Source organism: Heterodontus francisci, chromosome 18 (genome assembly GCF_036365525.1).
Source record: "Heterodontus francisci isolate sHetFra1 chromosome 18, sHetFra1.hap1, whole genome shotgun sequence".
NCBI classification, from domain to species: domain Eukaryota; kingdom Metazoa; phylum Chordata; class Chondrichthyes; order Heterodontiformes; family Heterodontidae; genus Heterodontus; species Heterodontus francisci.
This window is the reverse complement of record NC_090388.1, coordinates 84,511,696-84,534,530: the sequence shown is the minus strand read 5'-3', so window position 1 is coordinate 84,534,530 and position 22,835 is coordinate 84,511,696. Positions and strand designations below refer to the sequence as shown.

The window sequence follows — 22,835 nt, the reverse complement described above, 5'->3', positions numbered from 1 at the left end:
AACTCAATAACCTGTTCCCGCTTTCTCCCGATATCCCTTGATCCCATTAGCCCAAAGAACTATATCTAACTCTTTCTTGAATATATTTAATGATTTGGCCTCAATTGGTTTCCGTGGTATAGAATTCCACAGGTTCACCAGTCTCTGGGTGAAGAAATCTCTCCTTATCTCAGTCCTAAATGGCTTACCCCTTATCCTTAGACAGTGACCCCTGGTCCTGGAATCCCCCGCCATCGGGAACATCCTTCCTGCATCTAGTCTGACCAGTCCTGTTAGAATTTTGTAGGTTTCTATGAAATCCCCTCTCATTCTTCTATATCTGCAGGGTGATAATTTTCAGTTAGAAGTGTTTCTGAAACCACCCAAAGATACAGCGATGGAGAAGGTAAACTATGGAAATTAAACAAATAAGTCAATGGCCCGAATGATGCTTCCAGGGTGTGGTATTTTTCAGTGAGACCAATTTTGCTGAAAATAGGTTGTGTTCAACTAAAAGCAGATCTGGCAATGTTATATTGGTATCATGAAGTAAAACTTTCAGGTGTCTTCTTGATGCATGTTGATAATTTCTTATGCGATGGTTCTGTGGAATTTGAGAAATTAGATATTAGTAAGATTAGCATCGAATTTAAGATTAGGAGTCAGGCTTGTGGGGCTTTTAAATATATTGGTTTAGATATTAAGCAGGGTAGGTCGGGAATAATTTAAAATCAACAATCCTATTTGGAGAGTGTTACTCCCATCCGGTCAATCGTGCTCGGTCGTCACAGAAAGATGATGATATATCTGACAAAGAAACAACAATTGCAAAGCCAGTTGAACTGTTTGTGCATCCTGACTAGGCCAGATGCTAGTTTTGACGTTTTGGAGGTAAGTACTACAATGAAACACCCTAAGGTATTGGGGTGTGAACCTGGGTGCGGGAGTCTAACCCCGGGTGTGGGAGTCTGACCCCGTGTGTGGGAGTCTGACCCCGGGTGTGGGAGTCTGACCCCGGATGTGGGAGTCTGACCCTGGATGTGGGAGTCTGACCCCGGGTGTGGGAGTCTGACCCCGGGTGTGGGAGTCTGACCCCGTGTGTGGGAGTCTGACCCCGGGTGTGGGAGTCTGATCCCGGGTGTGGGAGTCTGATCCCGGGTGTGGGAGTCTGACCCCGGGTGTGGGTGTGGGAGTCTGACCCTGGGTGTGGAAGTGCCCAGATTGATGACATTTTCTGATATTGAATGAGCTTATACATTTTATCGGGTATTAATGGAAATCTTAGCCACTGGATTCCCCTCACTCCTTCTGTCCAATGCTGTGAAGGAGGAGGGGTAGATAATAAAACAAAAGTCCTTTCTTGCCCAGTGTCATCAATTCGAGAGCACTGTGCATCACCGGAGAATTAATATCCATTTAATAACATGTTTCTGCAGCTGGTAAAGGCAGATCAGCAGCAGATATTTCCCCACACCCATCCTCTGCTCACAGCAACCCCCCCCCCCTCCTTCCCCGCCGCCAGTGATGAGCTCTCAGGAGAAAGTGCCAATGACACAGTGAGTCCAGCATGATATTTTAACCAGTCTGATGCCAGGAAATTAGCTGGGTACAGGTGGAGGTTCCCAGTGCGACACAAACACCCTCCCCGGGAGGAAAATCCTTGCCTGCCAGTTTCTCCCATCAAAAAAATCAAAAGCAGCAGCTGGGTATCAGAAGCAGCCAATGATGTCAGTGGAGCTTCTAGCTCTGTCCCTTTAAACAGGGCCTGTGCTTTAAATGGAGGGTAATCACCATGGCGATGAAAGCTGGGACAGTCTCCTTCTGTAGCAATTTTTTTCCCTTGTAATCTTTGATGAGGAAAGTGTCAGGAATTCCCAGTAATTCCTTTAAATACAGAAGTTTTGAAAGTTGCAGCGACGAGGAAAGATTGGATAGGCTGGCGTTGTTTTCCTTAGAACAGAAGAGGTTGAGGGCTGACTTAATTGAGGTGTACAAAATTATGAGGGTAGACAGGAAGGATCAATTACCAGGGGGCAGAGATTTAAGGTGATTGGTAGAAGGATTTGAGGTGACATGAGAAAAACTTTTTCACCCAGAGGGTGGAGGGTGTCTGGAATTCACTGCCCAGATCGGTGGTGGAGGCAGAAACCCTCAACTCATTTAAAAGGTACCCGGACATGCGCCTGAAGTGTTGGAACCTGCAAGGCTACGGACCAGGAGCTGGAAGGTAGGATTGGAATCGGCAGCTAGTATTTTCAGCTGGCACAGACATGATGGGCTGAATGGCTTCTTTCTGTGCCGTAACATTTCTATGGTTCTATAGTTCTAATGAATGTCTTGGTATGTAGCCCAATGAAAACATCTTCACAAAATTCACACTCAGGATGTAATTTTGCAGGTGATTTTAATGATAAAATGAAAGTGAAAAGAATTTAATTTAAGAACTGAAAATAGTAGAAATTCTCAGTAGGTCAGACAGCATCTGCAGAGAGAGAGAGCAAGAAACAGAGTTAATGTTTCAGGTCTGATTTAAGACTTCCAGCATCCACAATATTTGGCTTTTGTATCACAATTTTTACCTGCTAGGCCCTGGAAGTGTGTAAAGATGCTGGTTTGGTGAAGTCGATTGGTGTGTCAAATTTCAATCGCAGACAGTTGGAGCAGATCCTCAACAAACCAGGCCTGAAGTACAAGCCAGCAGTAAACCAGGTATTGTCCATTTACAACATGTAGTGGTATGGTGTTCTAATTCTACCTATTTCAGCAGATATCGTGAAACCTTCACCTTGACAGAAGCCTTCGTTACTCGCTATATTTTCTACCACTTGTCCCACCCAGACTGTCACGGTCATGGTGTGGGTCCTGTCACCAAATCACACCTTGATCTATCCCCCCAACCCTTAGTACCTTCTCCTCCTTTGAGTATCTCCCCTTGTTCCATCCCACTAACCTCTCATTTAACATCCTCATTCTCTACTGCCCACTCAAGTACCATGCCCAATTTCTCACTGAGATATCTTCCCTGCTTCCCTCCCTCAGCCTCTGCACTGGGCAATTTCTCATCCTCTGGTAGTTTCATCTCAGCTCATTAATCTCTTTCTGCTCTGAGTTCATTGCCCCCCTGTCACCCCTAAATCTCTCCCTCCAAATAAGCTCCGTTACCCATGTTAATGGCCACCTCCTTGACTTTGCCATTTCATGTGACCTTGCTACTCACACTGTATCATTCACAGAGAAGACTATCTCTGATTCTTGAACTCCAACCCCCTTACAATAAAGGCCCACAGAGCATTTGCCTTCCTAATTGCTTCCTGTATTTACATGTTAACTTTCTGTGATTCTTGTATAACAAAACCCAAGTCCCTCTGATCACCAACATTTAATTATTTCTTACCATTTAAAAATGTATATTTTTTCTATTCTTCCTATCAAAATGAATATTATACTACATCTGCCACCTTTTTGACCATTCACCCACCGAAACACCTTTGCAGACTCTTTGCATCTTCCTCACAGCTTACATTCCCACCTAGCTTTGTATCGTCAGCAAACATCAATACATTACACTCGGCTCCTTCATCTCATTCATTAATGTAAATTGTAAATAGCAGGGGCCCCAGCACTGATCCTTGTGCCACCCCACTAGAAACAGCCTGTCAATTTGAAAATGCCCCGTTTAGCCCTATTTTCTGTTTTCTGTCATTTAACCAATCCTCAATCCATGTTAATATATTACCCCAACCCTGTGAATCCTTATCTTGTAAAACTTCTCATGTGGCATCTTGTTGAATGCCTTTTGAAAATCCAAAAATACTACATCCATCTGTTCCCCTTTATCTACCCTACTTGTTACATCCTCAAAGAGCTAAGATTTGTCAAACACAATTTTCTTTTCATTAAACCATGCTGACCCTGCCTGATCATACTTTGATTTTCTAAGTGCCATTACCACTTCCTTAATAATGGATTCCAGTATTTTCCCGACAACTGATGTCAGACTAACTGGCCTTTAGTTCCCTGTTTTCTTGTTCCCCCCATTCTTGAATAGTGGTGTTACATTTGCTAACTTCCAGTCCACTGGGACTGTTCTAGAATCTAGGGAATTTTGGAAGTTCATGACCAGTGCATCCACTATCTTTGCAGCTACCGCTTTGAACCTTAGGATACAGGCCATCAGGTCCAGGAGATTTGTTGGCTTATAGTTTCATTAATTTCTCCACTACTTGTTCTTGCTAATATCGATTACATTTAATTCCTCTCTCTTATTAGACCCATGGCCCCACTATTTTTGAATTGTTTTTGTCTTCCACTGTGAAGACAGATACAAAATATTTGGTTAACGTCTCTGCCATTTCCTTATTCCCCATTATAATTTCTCCTGTCCCAGCCTCTAGTGGATGCATAATTATTTTTTCTACTCTCTTCCTTTTTACATACTTTTAGAAGCTGTTACAATCTGTTATATTTCTGGCTGGCTTTTCTCCTATTCTATTGTTTCCCTCTTTATCAATTTTTTGGTCATCATTGGCTGGTTTCAAAAACTTTATTATAAGTATCTTCTTTTAATCTAACACTATCCTTAACTTTTTTAGTTAGCCACAGGTGGATCACTTTTCCAGTGGAATTTTTATTCTTCAGTGGAATATAGATTTGTTGAGAATTATGAAATATTTCTCCAAATGTTCACCATTGTTTATCTGCCATCATACCTTTTAATCTAATTTTCAATCTACCTTAGCTAACCTGTCCCTCACTCCTATATAATTGGCTTTATTCAAATTCAATGCTCTAGTTTTGGACTTAAGTGTGTCACTCTCAAATTCAATGTGAAATTCTATCCAATTATGATCACTCTTTCCGAGAGGACTCCTTTCTGTGAGAGCACTAATTAAACTTGTCTCATTACATAAGGCAAGACCCAAAATAGACTCTTCCCTGGTTAGTCCCATGACAAATTGTTCGAGGAAACTGTCTCACATGCACTCCTTGAACTCCTCCATCAAACTACTTTTGCCAATTTGATCTGAAGATTAAAGTTCCCCATTTAAAAACAAAAAGTGCTGGAAATACTTAGCAGGTCTGGCAGCATCTGTGGAGAGAGAAACAAAGTTAACATTTCAGGTCTGTGACCTTACATCAGAACTTTACAGATGCTGCCAGACCTGCTGAGTATTTCCAGCACTTTTTGTTTTTACATCAAATTTCCGGTATCTGCAGTATTTTGCTTTTATTAAAGTTCTGCATTACTGTTGCATTTCCTTTGTTACAGCCTCCTCTTATTTCTTGATTAATGTTCTGTCCAACAGTATAACTACTGTTGGGGGGGTGTGGGTGGGGGGAGAGTGGGTCGATAAACTACTCCCACCAGATTTCTGACCCTAGTTGTTTCTTACCTCCACCCACACTAATTCTCCTTCCTGCTCTTCTGAGCCCAGATCCTTCCTTACTACTCTCTTTATATTATCCTTTATTATCGGGGCTAACACCTTCCTGAAATATTTAGTTCTCACCCTTGGTCACCTTGCAGCCACGTCTCTGTAATGGCGATGAGATCAACCCATTTATCTCTATTTTTGCCATCAATTTGCCTATCTTGTACTTCATTGTATCACTCTGTACCCATATCCCCTTCCCCCTTCCCACCCAACTTCCCTCTGTGTCTGCCCCAGGAAAAAACTTGCTTCCAATTCATTTACAAGTTAACTTTCAAATTTCCAACTGTCTAAGCATTCGCCATTGCATTTCTACAGATACCAATCTACTCAACCATATCTTCCCCTCTGCCTTTGATGCTCTAGTCCCCATCAAAACCATTACTATTTCTCACCCAGGATAGCCCTCATCTCTGCTGCTAAGTCCAAGGAACATAGTCTGAATGGATATGGCAGACAACAGCTTTAGCCAGTCACTGCCAGAACTGGTGGACAACATGAAGCACTTTCAGGTCTACTCTCATCTGCCAAAACTGCTCATTATTCCAGGCTGTCGTGAAATGCAAAGATTCTTTTCTCTGCTACAAACAGTCTTCTTAAACCCCTCTGGGCTGCCTTCTCCACCCTCACCTCCGACAATGGTGAGGACTTTACCATGCATTGGCGGACTCTTATGGGCCCCCTGGAGTGAGGGGCCTACAGAATTGTGACAAGAGGCGAGGGGCAGAGGGTCTGTCACCTTCCTGTCTCACCAGAATTTTGTCAGGGGCAGGAAAGGCCAACCTTCCCGCCCAGAGACCAATTGATGCCCTTAAGTGGCCTATTAGCAGTCACTTAAAAACCTCTTCCTGCTGCCACTGGGGTTTAACCAGTGGTGGCGGGGGTGGGGGCGGGTGGGGTGGGGGATACCTCCACCACACGGTAAGTTCACCTGGTAAAACAAGGCAGCCTCCCTGTGGGCTTCGGGGGGGCCCCTCCTCCATGGGCAATCTGTGGCCCACAGAGGATGCCTGCTGGGAAATCTTCCACATAGGTTAACCCCTTCTCCCTGCATTAAATGCCCACCCTCCTCCCATAACACCACCCCCTCCCTCAGCTTGCCAGGGCCTGCTGATTTGACCCCAGCGACTCCACTGCACTTAACGTTACTAAACTGAGCTGGCATCACATCTCTACACACCCACTCTTCACCCTTCTGTCAATGCTATCAATGCTGTCAATGCTGTAATGGGTGGCACAGTGGCGCAGTGGTTAGCACCGCAGCCTCACAGCTCCAGGGACCCGGGTTCAATTCCGGGTACTGCCTGTGTGGAGTTTGCAAGTTCTCCCTGTGTCTGGGTGGGTTTCCTCTGGGTGCTCCGGTTTCCTCCCACATGACAAAGACTTGCAGGTTGATAGGTAAATTGGCCATTATAAATTGCTCCTAGTATAGGTGGGTGGTAGGGAAATATAGGGACAGGTGGGGATGTGGTAGGAACATGGAATTAGTGTAGGATTAGTATAAATGGGTGGTTGATGGTCGGCACAGACTTGGTGGGCCGAAGGGCCTGTTTCAGTGCTGTATCACTAAACTAACTACTGCCTCATTCAGATTTCACTGCCACAGATTACTAATTCCCTGACTCCTCCTTTTCCCAAAGTTCCCCCAACTTCCACATTCTGATCAGTCTGAGAGTGGGCTTGAATTCACAATCTGATAATTCTGCGGTGAGAATGCTCCCTCTGAACTGGACTGAGGGCTCCTTATATGGAATGTAATTTACACAGAATGATGCAAGGCCCATATCTGTGTCCACTGGTCAAAATTACAAGAGGCTTTTTCTTTTTGTCTTTTTCTTCTCAGGTCGAATGTCACCCATACTTTACTCAGCCCAAGTTAAAGGAATTCTGTGACTCCCATGGCATTGTCATCGTGGGCTACAGCCCCCTGGGAACTTGTCGAGATTCTCTCTGGTAAGCAGTCCTGTTGCTGTTTTTCCCCCCCTCCCCCCACCACTCTCTGAGGTGCTGACTCCCGACTGGAGTGCAGTGCCACCGAACTGACCATTCTCCATGTGTGAGGCGAGACGGTGAGTCCAGGTCAAGGTCAGTCCATTGAGCCTCAGCTGCTGCAGTGATTGGAATCAGATATCTTGGCATGGTTTTATATCCTAAACTGATTTATGGTGTTGTAAATTCAGCCCCTTCACTCTGCAGGCTAGTGTCTGTGACTAGCAGTAAATGCTGAACTGTTGGGTAAACACAAGCCACTCCCCAGCTCAGTTACTCCAAGCCTTAGTGAGTTTAATATTCTAACTCTCGACCTTTGCACTGCTGAGGTCACAGTTCAGCAATATTCAAACCTTGTAGCTATGGATAAAAATGTTTGCAGTTTTGGGACTGGGCAATTTTCCTCTTTCACTGAGAGCACTTTACCTGCACAAACCTGCCCTGTGTGATCCCAAACATGTGCAGTTTGCAACAAGCACGAGATATAATCTGGGGCAAGAATCTTGACCGATTAACCAGGGACACTGAACCAAATTGTAAAACCACAGTTACCCTTGCCTATATAGTAGTCAAGTGTCAGCCAGTTCCCAGTGGGTAGCACTCATTCCTCTGACTCAGAAGGTTGTGGGTACAAGTCCCACTCGAGAATCTTGAGCACAAAGTCCAGGCTGATGCTCCAGTGCAGTGCTGAGGGAGTGCTGCACTGACAGAGGAGCCATCTTTCAGATGAGATGTTAAACAGGCCCCATCTGCCCTCTCAAGTGAACATTAAAGATCCCTTGGCACTAAGTTGAAGACGACCATGGGAGTTCTCCCATCGGTCTTGCCTGACATTTATCAGTAGAACAGATCACCTGCTCACTGCTTTTTAGTTTAGTTTAGAGATACAGCACTGAAACAGGCCCTTCGGCCCACCAAGTCTGTGCCGACCATCAACCACCCATTCATACTAATCCGACACTAATTCCACATTCCTATCACATCCCCACCTGTCCCTATATTTCCCTACCACCTACCTATACTAGGGACAATTTATAATGGCCAATTTACCTATCAACCTGCAAGTCTTTGGCTGTGGGAGGAAACCGGAGCACCCGGAGGAAACCCACACAGACACAGGGAGAACTTGCAAACTCCACACAGGCAGTACCCAGAATTGAACCCGGGTCGCTGGAGCTGTGAGGCTGCGGTGCTAACCACTGCGCCACTGTGGATCTTGCTGTGCACAAATTGGTTGCCACATTTCCCACATCACAACAGTAACTACACTTCAAAATTATTTAATTGGCTGTAAAGTGTGCTTTAATTTTTTCATGCCCACAGCCTTATCTGTATGACAGATCTGCCTCTGAATGCAGAGCCATCTTAAAACACTGCACCATAAATAAATAGCTGTCACTTTCGAGTATGCTACTGAGCTGTATCGTGATAGGGTCCTTGTTGTTCAGAGTATGTCCAAGCTGTAAATGATTTCATCCTCTCCTGTGCGTCCCCTCGTGACTGAGGAATCTGATGCAGATTCAGCATGGACGTCCACAGAACTGGCAGTTCATACTGTTGTTGTTGGAGGAACTTCTGCAGCTGCACCACCTCTGACCTTTTCTGGACACATCGGTTGTTGCGAGTTTGGCGTAGATGATCCTCAAAACACATTGAAGCAGATTTCAGTGTGTGCTTCTATACAGACAATCAGCTGCTGTGTTTTCCCAAGAGAGGTGGTCTGCAATGCAGAGGTTTATAAGGCTCTTTTTTAATGTGTCCTTATATCGTTTATACTGACCACCTTGATATCATTTGCCATAAGACAGTTCCTCAAAGAAGATCTGTTGGGGATTCTGTAATCATCCATGTGGGAGATATGACCTGTCCATCTAAGTTGAATTCCCTGGATGGTGGTCTCTGTTGTATTATATTACTTTAAGGGCATGTACAAAGAGTGGGTGTGATCTTCGTAAAGGGAAGTGATATCATGGAGCATGTGACCATGCCAGTTGTAAGGTGTGGATTCCAAGGCTCGATGTTCCTCATGGACTCTCTTGTAATATATCTGTAACAGTCCTAGTTTTCAGATAAAAGAGCCTATCTTGTTCATACCAATCGTTTCGGTGTGATTGGTATATTCATGTACAGCAAACAAGGAACACGACAGTCACCGTGCTGTTAAGCCCAGCATGATGGAGGACCTTGTTGTTGGTGATTTTGTCCTGTCACCGAATTCTCATAAAGGACCTCAGGTGTCTTTGGTGGAAGTAATCCATAGCTTTGTTGTTGCCCCTACAGCAGATCCAAGATTCTGAGCCATACAGCAGGGTGGTAAGGACAATAGCCTGGTAAAGCTTGGTTTTAGTCTTCAGCTTAATGCTATGCTGCTTCCAGATGCCATCATGGAGTAGGCCTTAGGCAGAGCTTGCTTTCTGGATGTGTGCACAGGTATCATCAATAGTGACATCCTTAGAGAGCACATGACTAAGGTGTGAGAATTTTTCTACAGCCTTGAGACTGGTGCCATTGACGGTGCTTCATAGCGTGTGCCTGGCACTGGCTGAAACATAACCTCAGTCTTGGAGACACTGATTTGGAGGCCAAGGTTTTTGGCAGCACTCGAGAATTTGTGTGCCGTATCTGGATGTCTTCCTTGTTGTGGGCAGTTAGGGCACAGTCATGTGATTACAGAAGCTCTGATTGCTGCCTCTGTGACCTTGATGGAGACACACAGTCTGGAGAGATTGAAAAGTTTCCCCTGAATGGAACCTAATGTTGATGCCTGCAAACATGTCTCTAGTGGCTTCTTTAAGCACTGAAGCAAAGAAGAGATTGGAGAATTGGGAAGCCACAACACATGCTTGCTTTAAGTCGTTGGTTACTGTGAAAGCATCGGACATCTCACCACAGGCACAAACACTTCCAACCATGCTATCATGCAGTAGGTGTGGGATTTTGACAAACCTGTTGGGACAATCTAGCATGGAGAGCAAGTTCCATAGACCAGGTTCACACTCACTGTTAAAAGCTTTAATTAAATATACAAACAGCATATATAGATCCTGATGTTGCTCTCTGCACTTTTCTCATAGTTGTTTTGTTACAAACACCATATTGGCTGTCCCATGGTTAGCCCAAAAACCACACAGTGAATCCAGGAGGACATCTATGAGGCTGTCTTAGGATCATTCCTGCCATTGAGAAAGACTTATTTCTCAATATTTACCACAATGTTGAATCCTTTCTGCTTCCAGATGCTGACTATGTTGGCATCCGTGTGGAACTTCTTCCTGATCCCAGATACTCTTGAAGACGGCTGTAAGTTTGTGAACAAACTCTGTACTGTTACACTTCCAAATATCAGCTGGAATGCCGTCTGAGCCAGGAGTTTTATCTTGTTTGGTTGATTTAATTGCCTCGTCAGTGGAAGGAGGAGGAGACTAGCTTTCTTTCTCAGGCAGCTCAATTTGATGGAGAATCTGTGGAGATGTGGGAGTCTCTGAGGAGCTCGACAAAGTGCTCACACCACCTTTCCATTCCAGCTGCCTTATCAATGATTAGTTCATTTCCATTAGCTGTTAGGATGGGAGCAATGGTTATGGTGGGTGGGCCTTATACAGTCCTCAGTACATTGTAGAAACACGGATCATGCCTCTCAGCTAGATGTTGCAGTTCATCGGCTCTTGCATTCCACCAGTTGTTCTGCATTTCTCTTCAAGCACGTTGGAGCTTGTATTTGGCATTTTTATAGGCTTAATGCTTGATTGTTGACTATGGGGCTGCTATAGGATGTGCATGTGTGAGTTCTTTCTGTTTAAGAAGATAGGAGATGGTTTCAGCATTTTCAGCAAAGCAGTCTTGATGCTTACACTTGCAGTATCCTAGAACATCTACTGAATTCTTGAAGATCTGAGCATGGAGCTGTTTCCATTCACATTCTACGTCACTTGCAGGAGGAAGATCAAACTTCAGAGTGGTGCCAGGTTGTGCAGCAAGTTCTAAAGCAATAGGAGGGTTCTTGAGGAGTTTGACATCTTATTTTGGCCATGCCTGGCAAGTTGTTTTCCAATGTTTTGGCTGGATCTTTAGACTCAGCTTGGTGTAAATTAGGCTGTGATCTGTCCAGCAATCAGCTCCTCACATGACACGAGTTATCTTAATGTCAGACTTTTCCTTTTGTCTGACAAGCACATGATCAAGGAGGTGCCATTGCTTAGATTGTGGGTGTTGCCAGGTTATCTTGTATTCTCCTTCCAGTCAGAATGTGATATTGGTTATGGCACACGTTGAAAGTAGGAGAGCTCCATTTGAGTTTCCTTTCCAACTCCATGTTGATCCAAGGATGCCTGCCTATGTGATGTGCTCATGTCCGGTTCGTGCATTGAAATCGCCCGAAAGGATAATTTTGTTGTCTTTTCGGGATTGATCTTAGGAGATAGTCCAGATCATCATTGAACCTGTTCTTTACATCGTCAATGTTAGTCACTGTTGGAGCATATGCACTTGAGTGTTGTGTGTCGACAGTGTTGTTGCAGGGGAAGGCGTAGTCTCATCAGGTGTTTGACGCCTTTGGGAAGATTTTCCAGATCCGTTGAATTCTCGCTCCTGATGGTGAAACCAACCCTGTCTCTCTACATTTTGTAGCAGGTTGGGCACTCCAAAAAGGAATGTAACCTGATCCTATTTCTTCAACCTGGCCTTCTCCTGCTAGTCTTGTCTCATTAAGGCCAGCTATATCTACACCATACTGTCTACGTTTCCTGGCTACTACAGCTGAATGGTGTTCAGATCCACTGCTAGTTTGATGATGAAGTAAGGTGAGGACATTCCAGCATGCCACTGTCATGGTTGATGACTTTGTGTTTGTCTTTGCTTTTTTCTGCAGCTTCTTACCGCTAGATTGAGTTACTCCGTGGTTTGCTGGGCAGCAAAGTAACAAAGCAGTATTGAATACGGGCTTCAGTTATCCTAATGTGATGTTCATAATATAGTAGAGAACCAAGCTGAATGTAGAAAATAGAGGAGATTTTAAAGGAAATGAGGGGCAAAGAGAGGATATGAGAATAGATTAGCAGCTAACATAAAAGGGAATCCAAGTCATATAACATATAAATAGCAAAAAGATAGTGAAAGGAATGGTGGGGCCAGTTAAGGACTGAAAAGGAGATATTCTTGTGGATGCAGAGGGCGTGGTACTAAATGAATACTTAGTATCTGTCTTCACAAGACAAGAAGATTCTGCCAATGTATGAGTTATGGAGGAAATAATAGCAATTTTGGGTCGATAGCTTGGACTTAAAAGGTTGTTAATCCTCAAAATAGAAAAGTCATCCGATCTGAACGGGATGCATCCAAGGTTACTGAGGAAGTGAGAGTGGAAATTTTGCTGGCTTCAGCCACAATTTTCCAAACCTTCGATATGGGAGTGGTGCCAGATGACTGAAGGGTTCCAAATGCTACACTCCTGTTTTTTTTTTGAAAAGGGAACAAACCCTGCAACGACAAACCAGTAAGTCTATGATGGTGGTGAAACTTAGAGACAATAATCTAGGATAAAATTAATCAGCATTTGGAAAAGTACAGGCTAATAAATAAAAGTCAGCACAGATTTGTTAAAGGCAAAACATGTTTGACTAACTTCATTGAGTTGTTTGAAGCAACAGTGAGGGTTGATGAGGGTAGTCTGTTGTGTTTATGGACTTCCAAAGGTGTTTTGTAAATGATCAGAAAATAGATTGGTTAGCAAAATTGAACCCCATGAGATTAAAGGGACTGTAACAGCATGGGTACAGAATTGGCTAAGGGACAGAAAACAGAGAGTAGCGGTGAATAGATGTTGTCCAGACTGGAACAAAGTATATAATGATGTTCCCTCGAAGTCAGTATGAGGACCAGTGCTCTTTTTAAATAACCTGGACTGGGGTATATAGAACATAATTTCAAAGTTTACAGATGACGACAACATTTGGAAATGTATTAAACAGTAAGGAGGATATTAGCAGACTTTGAGAGGAACTGAGCAAACTAGTAGCAGTACAGAAATATGATATAGTGGCAATAACAGAAACGTGGCTTAAAAATGCTGAAGACTGGGTGTTTAATATGCGAGGAAACAATTTGCTGGATTTTGTTGTCCAGTGGCCAGGAGCAGCGGTGGGTGCGGAAAATAGCGGCCGCCCTGCGTGGGACCCATGCCAGCGGAGGAGCCGCCAAGGAGCTTCCCCACCACCAGCAAGATTGGGCCCGGCAATCTCGGCATCAGGTTCCATGGCAGGCTGCTCCGATTCTCCGACCCCTCCACCCCACTACAACACCCGACACTGGGCTGGGAAGAAAATCCAGCCCAATGTTTTCAGAAAAGATAGAGAAAGAGAAAAGGGAGGAGGGGCCACAGTGCTGATTAGACATTGAAACCAGAATCCATTTGGTTGGAGTTGAGGATCACGCTACTAGGCATGTTCTATAGACCTCCAAATAGTGAGAGAGAAATAGAGGAGCAAATAGAGGGAAATCACAATGTGTTCAGGAGAACCTCTTTGCTAGGTCTGTTCTCAGCACAACTCGAAAAGAGGCATTGTTGGAGCTGATGCTGGGAAATAGGCCAAGTGGACCAAGTGTCTGTGAGGGAGCACTTGGGTAAGAGCGATCATCATATCATAAAGTTTGTATTAGTAATGCAGAAAAGCAAGGAACAAAATAAGGTAGAACGTCTAGATTGGAAGAGGGCAAATTTCAATGCAATGAGAAGGGATCGAGCCAGGGTAGAATGGAGCCAAAGACTGACAGGAAGAGCTGTATCGGAACAATGGGTTATCTTTAAGGAAAAGATGCTTCAGGTATAGGCTAGGAACATTCCAACAAGGTTGAAAGATAGGGGAGCCAAGAACAGGGATCCTTGGATGATGAGGAAGATAGAGATGATGACAAAACAAAAAAGAGGGTGCATGATGCATGTCCGGTGAACTCATCAAGTGAGAACCAGGCCATATACAATAAATAGAGAGGGGAGGAGAAAAGGAAAATAAGACTTCCAAAGAGAGAACATGAAAATAGAAAAGCAGTCAACATAAAAATGACCCCCAAAGATCTTTGACCAGCATGTAAATAGTATGCAGGTAGTAAGAGGAAAGGAGAGGGGCCTATAAACAACATAAAGGGTAATATATGCTTAGAGGCACAGAGCAAGGCTAATATACTTAATGAGTACTTTGTATGAGTGTTGACTAAGGAAATGGAGGTTGACAAAACATCAGTAGAAGCAGTGAGAGTAGAGACAATGATAGGATAAAAATTGAGAGGGGGGAGGTACTAAAAACGCTGGCTATGCTTAGGGTCAATAAGCCACCTGGTCCGGATGGCTTGCATCCCATGTTACTAAAGGAAATGGGGATGGAGATAGCAGAAGGGCTTACCATAATCTTACAATCTTCCCTGGATATGGGGGAGGCGCCAGGGGATTGGAGGGTGGTAAATGTGACATCCTTATTCAAGAAAGGGTGTAAGGACAGTCCTAGCAACTACAGGCCAGTTAGTTTATTATCAGTGGTGGGTAAGGTTTTAGAAATGATAATCAGGGAAAATATCAACAGACACTTGGAGAGGTTCGAGTTAGTTAAGGACATTCAGCAAGGATCTAGTTTAATTTTTGATGAACAGCGAAGGTCGATGAAGGGAATGAGGTGGATGTTGTTTATATGAATTTTGATAAAGCGTTTGATAAGGTACCACCTAAAAGTCTGGAATAGGAGGATCAGTGTCCAATTGCATAAAACATTGGCTTATGTACAGAAAACAGCAGTCATAGTAAGTGGTTGCCTTTCTACTGGAGGATGGTAGACAGTGTTATTCCCCAAGGAACACTGGGATTAATCCTCTTTTTGATCTATATAAATGACTTGGATCTTGGAATACAGAGTAGAATCTCAAAATTTGCTGTTGACACCAAACTTGGAGATGCGGCAAACTGTGAGGATGATATGAGCCATCTGCAATAGGACACAGACAGGCAGCAGATGGAATTCAATACTGACAAGTGTGAGGTGATGCATATTGGCAGAAGGAACAGGGAGAGGCAATATATGCTTAATGGCACAGTTCTAAAAAGATTGTGCAGGAACAGAGGGACCTGGGGGTGCATATGCGTAGATCTTTGAAGGTGGCAGGGCATATTGAGAGTGGTTAGTAAAGCACATGGGCGGCACAGTGGCGCAGTGGTTAGCACCACAACCTCACAGCTCCAGCGACCCGGGTTCAATTCTGGGTACTGCCTGTGCGGAGTTTGCAAGTTATCCCTGTGTCTGCGTGGGTTTCCTCCGGGTGCTCTGGTTTCCTCCCACATGCCAAAGACTTGCAGGTTGATAGGTAAATTGGCCATTGTAAATTGCCCCTAGTGTAGGTAGGTGGTAGGGAATATGGTATAAATTGGTGATTGTTGGTTGGCACAGACTCGGTGGGCCGAAGCGCCTGTTTCAGTGTTGTATCTCTAAACTAAACTAAAACTAATATGGGATCTTGGGCTTCAAAAATAGAGGCATTGAGTATAAAAGCAGGGAGGTTATGCTGAACCTTTATACAGCTCTGATTAGGCCCCAACTGGAGTCCAAGTCACCACACTTTAGGAAGGATGTGAGGGTCCTTGTGATGGTGCAAAGGAGATGTGCCAGAATGGTTCCAAGAATGGAGGATTTTAGTTACAAGATTCGATTGGAAAATCTGGGTTTGTTCTCCTTAGAACAAAGGAGATTGAGGGGAGATTTAATAAAAGTGTGCAAGATTATGATCGTCTTAGATAAGTTAGACAAGGAAATGCTGATCCCATGAACAAATGGTCCAGGGATTAGGGGACACTGATTGAAAGTTTTAGGCAAAAGTTGCAAGAGGAATGTGAGGAACGCAGTGGGTGGTAATGAACCGGAACTCACTGCCCACAAAGCTGCTGGAAGTGGAGATTATCAATGATTTCAAGAAGAAGTTGGATGACCACCTGAGAGGAATAGACTTGCAGGTCTACAGGGATCGAGCTGGGCAGTGGGACTGACAGCATAGCTCCAGGGAGAGCCGGCATGGACTCGATGGACCGAATGGCCTCCTTCTGTGCTGTAAATGACTCTGACTCTATGACATGGCAGATAAAATTTAACAGAGAAGTGGAACGTGATACATTTTGTCAGGACGAATGAGGAGAGGCAATTTAAACTAAACAGCACAATTTTAATGGGTGTGCAGGAGCAGAAACACCTGGGGATGTCCTTTTATTGGCTCCTGTGGTGAACACTGGCCAGCTGTACATCCTAAATAAGGGCAGCTGAGTCATCACATGGTGCTGCCTGACACTGCTTCCGGGTACATCTAGCGACCGGGCAACATCTAAGGTCTGCCTACTTGTAGATCTAGGACAACGACATCCAGTGTGACTGCACCTGTCGCTTCACCCACTTCCCATTACCATAGGATTTGGTTACATGTCTGTATATCACACTTTATAGCTAAACCTACAGTAAGGAATTTGATTATAGTGGAGAAATGGTGCTGAGCTGTATAGACCCAGAAAAGCCCAAGCTGAATTCCCTCTCTGTGTTGGGTTAACTACTAACTTAAGATACGACAATCAGCCTCAGTAATCTTGCCCCAGGGTGTTGATCAAAGATCCCTTCTGGAGACTGTGAGTATATGTGCAGACATCAAGTGAGGATAGGGCCAGTTTAGTGGTGATGCCTTCGACAGTTAAATAGCTTTCCAACAATCACTATCTTGGCTCCTAGCTGCAGATTGGCAATGGGGTGAGGTACCAGAGGGCAGCCGCCAGCTACAGAATTATATCCATCAAAAGTGACACTCTCGGGACACAATTGGAGGGGAATATTTGACCACCAACATAGTGCTTGTCTGTGTCTGCAGGGTGAACATCAAGATTCCTCCTTTGCTGGATGACCCTGTCCTCAACTCTGTGGCAACAAAGTACAAGAAGACGAGCGCCCAGGTGGCTCTGCGTTTCCAGATTCAGCGTAACATTGTTGTTATTCCAAAAAGTTTCAACCCAGATCGCATCAAACAGAATTTTGAGGTACAGCTTTGTTTAAAATTATTTTACATTGAGATAAAGCTTTACTTAAATGTGTAACATTACAAAGAATTACATAAAATGTATTGTGCAGTGCAGAAAGAGGCTATTTGGCCCAACTAGTGCCTGCTGGAAACTTCTTCCATTAAACTCTTCATCTAACCCTTTCAATATAGCTTTATTCATTTCTCCCTCATGTACTTGTCTAACTTTCCCTTAAATCCATCCGTACTATTCACCTCAACTACTCGTGATGGCAGCAAGTTCCACATGCAGTTGAAGTGTTGTTTATGGAATTCCAAAAGGCATTTGATAAAGTTCCACATAACAGGCTTGCCAGCAAAGTTAGAGCCCATGGAATAAAAGGGTCAGTGGCAGCATGGATATGAAGTTGGTGACTGATAGGAAACAGAGGGTAGTGGTGAATGGTTGTTTTTCAGACTAGAGGAAGTTATATAATGGGGTTCCCCAGGGGTTGGTGTTAGGACCATTGATTTTCTTGATATATATTAATGATATAGATTTGAGTGTGCAGAACACAATTTCAAAATTTGGGAATGACACAAAACTTGGAAATATTGTAAAGTGTGAGGAGGAGAGCGATAAGCTTGAAGAGGACATTGACAGGCGGGTGGAATGACCAGACACGTGGCAGATGAAATTTAATGCAGAGGAAGTGTGAGGTGATATATTTTGGAAAAGTGAAGAGAGGCAATATGAAATAAAAGATACAATTCAACAGGGGGTGCAAGAGCAGAGGGACCTGGGGGTATATGTTCACAAATTGTTGAAGGTGGCAGGGCAGGTTGAGAAAATGATTAATAAGCTTTCCCGGTGTCACACACACTGGATGTGTGATGATACAACATCATGGACTAACTCTGAAGGGTTATGAAAAACTGATTATGCCTTTAAAAAATGAACTTTTGTTTAAAAAGTGAACAATGGTCCAAAATTGCAACTGAAGGAAAAGGGATTGTCCTTTTAGAAACATAGAAACATAGATAATAGGGGCAGGAGTAGGCCATTCGGCCCTTCGAGCCTGCTCCGCCATTCATTATGATCATGGCTGATCAGCCAACTCAGTAACCTGTTCCCGCTTTAGCCCCATATCCTTTTATCCCTTTAAACCCTTTGTGTATTCAAACCATCTGACAAAGACAAAGACAATGGACAAATCTTCAAAGCCAAGAGGTGTCAATTGAACCCATCCTACACCTGTCCTAAAACATTCCAGAATTGAATGTCTTCCTCTGAAACAAAGAAGATGAGAAGTAGCCATGTCCTGGACCATTGTGTGATCACCATGGGGAAGAGACCAGAGTGTTTCCTAACAGGAGGTAAGAGATAACAACTTTGCCTTAACAAAAAGACAGCCAGATAGATAAATAGAGAGAGAGAGAGAAGAAGAGGCAACATCCTAACAGCTTGTGTTGCAGCCAAGTCAGAAAGCACATGCCCTGCTACAGAATACGACATCTACATTGTATAGCAGTGAGAGCTAAAGTAACTCATTGTTGTCAATTGCACCTTCAATCAAGAGAAAAATCAACAATCAACTCAGGCCTACATCCATCGAGAACTTGATTTCCAAGAAAATTCAACAGGTTTACCATAACCTTCCCCCCACACCTCCCCCCAACCTCCGACCCCCCGCCACTAAACTTTATCTTCCTTTGTTTCCTTCTCCACTGTCTGCTCCTATGTGCGTGTGCATATTGCATATGTGGGCAAGTGAATGCATGAGTGGATGCAGTTGCGACACTTTTGGGATAAGGCGTACTGATCAATAAACAATTGACTTCCTGTTTTTTAAAACCTACAAGAAAACCTGTCACTGCTTGGTTATTTGCAAAACAAAACACCAAGGGGTGAAATGCTAATACAAATACATTCACTGTGGTCAGGTGGGGAGTTGAAGAGTTGGAACCACCCATTGTCACACCATGTGGTCATAAAAACTTGGGGGCTTGAAGCCAGAATCTGAACCACCAGATAAACAAAAGATTTGGAGAACGGGAGGAAAATTGACCTCTAAAATTGTGGAAAAATGTACTGTCATGCAGGCCCCCACCTTCCAAGAATGAGGCACATTAATTTTGCCACAAGGACATTAAATTTCAAATTATTGCTGAGAAGAGAAGGCCTGTTGCAAGGGGTTGCCAGGCCCCTGGCTGGAAAGACATTTTTGCATATTAACAAACAGTCTTTTTAGACAAAGGGCCATTCCCTGACACACACAATACACAAAACCAGAAGTGGTTATACCAGACAGTCACGTGACTACCCTGCTGCCCAACTCGGGGAGTTTTAAATTGTAGAGATAGTGTTTGAACTGGCGGAAAGCAGAATGCTCCTGGACTGAAGCAGACCTCCTCTCCTGTCTGTCTGCTCCTATCTCTTTCTCACGGAACTCCAAAAACCGACTGAAGACACATGAACCCCAAGGAAGAAAAGTCTCCTACAGTGAACCGGGTTTAAGTGAACCAGGCCCCAACGAAAAGCGAGATCTACCTACAAAAGGACTCTACAGTGAGCCCGAAGAACCGTAACAACAACTCTTCAGATATTTCCTCAAATCTTTCCACTTTAATTTTTTGTCTCTATTTGCATGTGTGTATCCTGTATGCATGCTAGTGTGGGTGTGTCGTGTATCCATAGGCATAAACAGAATTAGAGATTAAGTTTCATAGAACATAGACCAGTACAGCACAGTACAGGCCCTTCGGCCCACGATGTTGTGCCGAACCTTTAACCTACTCGAAGATCAAACTAACTACCTACCCTTCATTCTACTATCATCCATGTACCTATCCAAGAGTCGCTTAAATGCCCCTAATGTATCTGCTTCTACTATCACCGCTGGCAGCGCATTCCACGCACCCACCACTCTCTGTGTAAAGAACCTATCTCTGACATCTCCTGCAGACACAGACAAGCACTATGCTGACATCCCATAATTAAGGTCACTTGCAGCAGCTTGTAGATCAGTTCACTTTTACTTCTTTCACTTATTAGTTTTAAGTCCTTGTGCCCTCCCTGTTTATCCTTTCCACACAAACCCCGGTCCCAGCCCGGTTCACATGGAGCCTGTCTCAAAGACACAGTTCCTTCCTGTCCCAATACTGGTGTCAGTGTCCCATGAAATGGAACCCCTCTTTCTCACACCAAACCTTCAGCCACATGTTCACCTCCCTAATCTGTGTATTCCTCCTCCAATTTGCATGTAGCTTGAGTATTAATCTGGAGATTGTAATCCTTGAGGTCCTGTTCTTTAATTTAGCTCCTAGTTCCTGGTACTCATCAAACAGGACCTCTTGCCTACTCTTCCCAATGTTGTCGGTCCCAACATGGACCAAAGTGATTGGATCCTTCCCGTCCCTCTCCAATATTCTTTCAATTCAGTTCGAGATGTCGTTCCCCTGACACCAGACAGGCAACAAACTATATGGACTCTCAATCCTGATTACAAAGGATGCTCGGTGTCCCTAATTATTGACTATCCTACAACTCCAACATTACACTTCCCCTCCTCCTCCTCCTCCTATCCCACTTCCACCCCCCACCTTTGGACAGCCTCCGACTCCAAGGTGCCATGCTCTGCATCCTAGCTGACCTTCCAACAGTCTTTATCCTTACCCTCACAGGTTGCAAGTGCAAGTACATTGATTCTATCCAGATACATTTTCTGCAGATCCTCATTCTGTATCTCACCGGGGTTCCCCTTACTCTGTACACTATCATCACACCAACCCCGGTTCTGAACCTGTGCCTCTCTACGAGGTGTGACTGAAGTCTGGAGCAAACTATCCAGATACTGCTGCCCCTCCCTATGTGTCAGAATATCTCCAACTCAACCTCCAACTGAACAGTCCCATTCTCCACAAATTCCCACATACTGCAGTCCAGATACACAACCTGATCTGCAAATCTTCGTCTGGATTATTTATATCTAATTTTTAGTTTATTGTGAGTTTTATTTATTTTCTTTTTAAACACTAACTTGGACTAAGCAGAGAACAAAAGTTTTAAATTCTTGCTACCTCAAGCCTCGACAAGTATTGGAGGTAAAAAACAAGCAGGAACCTACTTCTCCCCACTTCACTGAATTCCCACTTGCGCTAAGTTGCTGACTGTAGCCCTCTGTTAATACTGCACTCTCTAACAACCTCTCTATGCTACCACTCTCTTATCTTAAAGACCTCTATCAGGTCACCCTCAGTTTTGAGTTGGATAGGGAATGGGATCTCCAGTGGTACCAGTGTGAAAACTCTTCAAGGTAATGAGCAGATTAACTTTTAACCAATACAAATTTGAATTTCTTTCTTGTTCTCCTCACTGCCTCTAATTTTTTCTCTCATTTCTTAGATTTTTGACTTTTCTTTGACCAGTGAAGAAATGAAAATGATCAGTGCTCTCAACCGAAACGAGCGTTATGTGAAACTTTTAATGTAAGTTTCCCATCTGTAAAAACAGAAATCACTGTCAGGAACCTTTCCTTTCACATCTAATGCAGCCTCTAACTGTTAAAGACAACATAATTGTTTATTACTTGTTAAACCCCAGCCAGTCCTGATGGTTCAGGGAAAAGATGCACCAAATGGTGTGATAATAGTCCAAACAGACCAGGCTGATCTCATCCAATCCCAGTCCTAGATTCACCCTGCAACAACACTTTCCATTAGCAGTATCTAAATAACTATCAGGAGAAAGTTGATGTTCACTCTACCTACTCCATTGGTACTGAGGCCAATTGGGCCATCTTTATTGCCATTCAACTGAGACCAACTGACTCAGCAAATCAGGACCTTATGGTCTGTGTGGCTTAGCCACACAATTTGTGCCATTGGTGGAACCTGGCCTTGCATGTATTTTGTTGCTTCATGCTAACTCATCACTCTCTATTCCATTGCTGCAGGTGGAGTGATCACCCAGAATATCCTTTCAATGATGAATACTGAACTCCAGACTCTGTTATAGCAGGTGCAAGGATGGACGAGTGATTCCGGATTCCTGAATGAGGCAGGGTGGAACTGAATAGAGGCTGGTAGTACAGACCAGAAAACACTTTCTTCCAAGACAAATGATTAACAATAAAAAGAAAGTCTTACAAATGTTTTTGTTGTGTCTGGTCACATCTATCAGAATTGAGAGTGTTTGACGTACAATCGACTGAGTACAATAACTCTTAGGGATGTTTCCATTTGGTAGATAGATCGTAAAAGCCCCTTCTTATTGAATAAGTTTGGAAATAAACTTGCAGGGCTACAGTGATAGAGCGGGGGAGTGGGACTGACTGGATTGTTCTATTGACAGCTGGTATAGACCCCATGGGCCAAATGACCTCTTTCTGTGCCGTTATGACTCTTGTAAGACCCCCTCTCTGGTCTAAA

General features: G+C 43.9%; 1 protein-coding gene across 2 annotated transcripts in view; it reads left to right on the top strand.

Annotated features, from left to right (window-relative positions):
- Positions 1–22,560, top strand: part of LOC137379755 (aldo-keto reductase family 1 member D1-like) — a 108,352-nt gene extending 85,792 nt beyond the window's left edge. For both annotated transcript variants that reach the window (XM_068051080.1, XM_068051081.1), the window contains exons 5-9: positions 2,566–2,688; positions 7,255–7,364; positions 17,280–17,445; positions 21,811–21,893; positions 22,361–22,560. In XM_068051080.1, the coding sequence (XP_067907181.1) occupies positions 2,566–2,688; positions 7,255–7,364; positions 17,280–17,445; positions 21,811–21,893; positions 22,361–22,403 (525 nt within the window). In that variant the 3' untranslated portion in view covers positions 22,404–22,560. The remainder of the gene's footprint in view (positions 1–2,565; positions 2,689–7,254; positions 7,365–17,279; positions 17,446–21,810; positions 21,894–22,360) is intronic.
- The last annotated feature ends 275 nt before the right edge of the window (positions 22,561–22,835 follow it).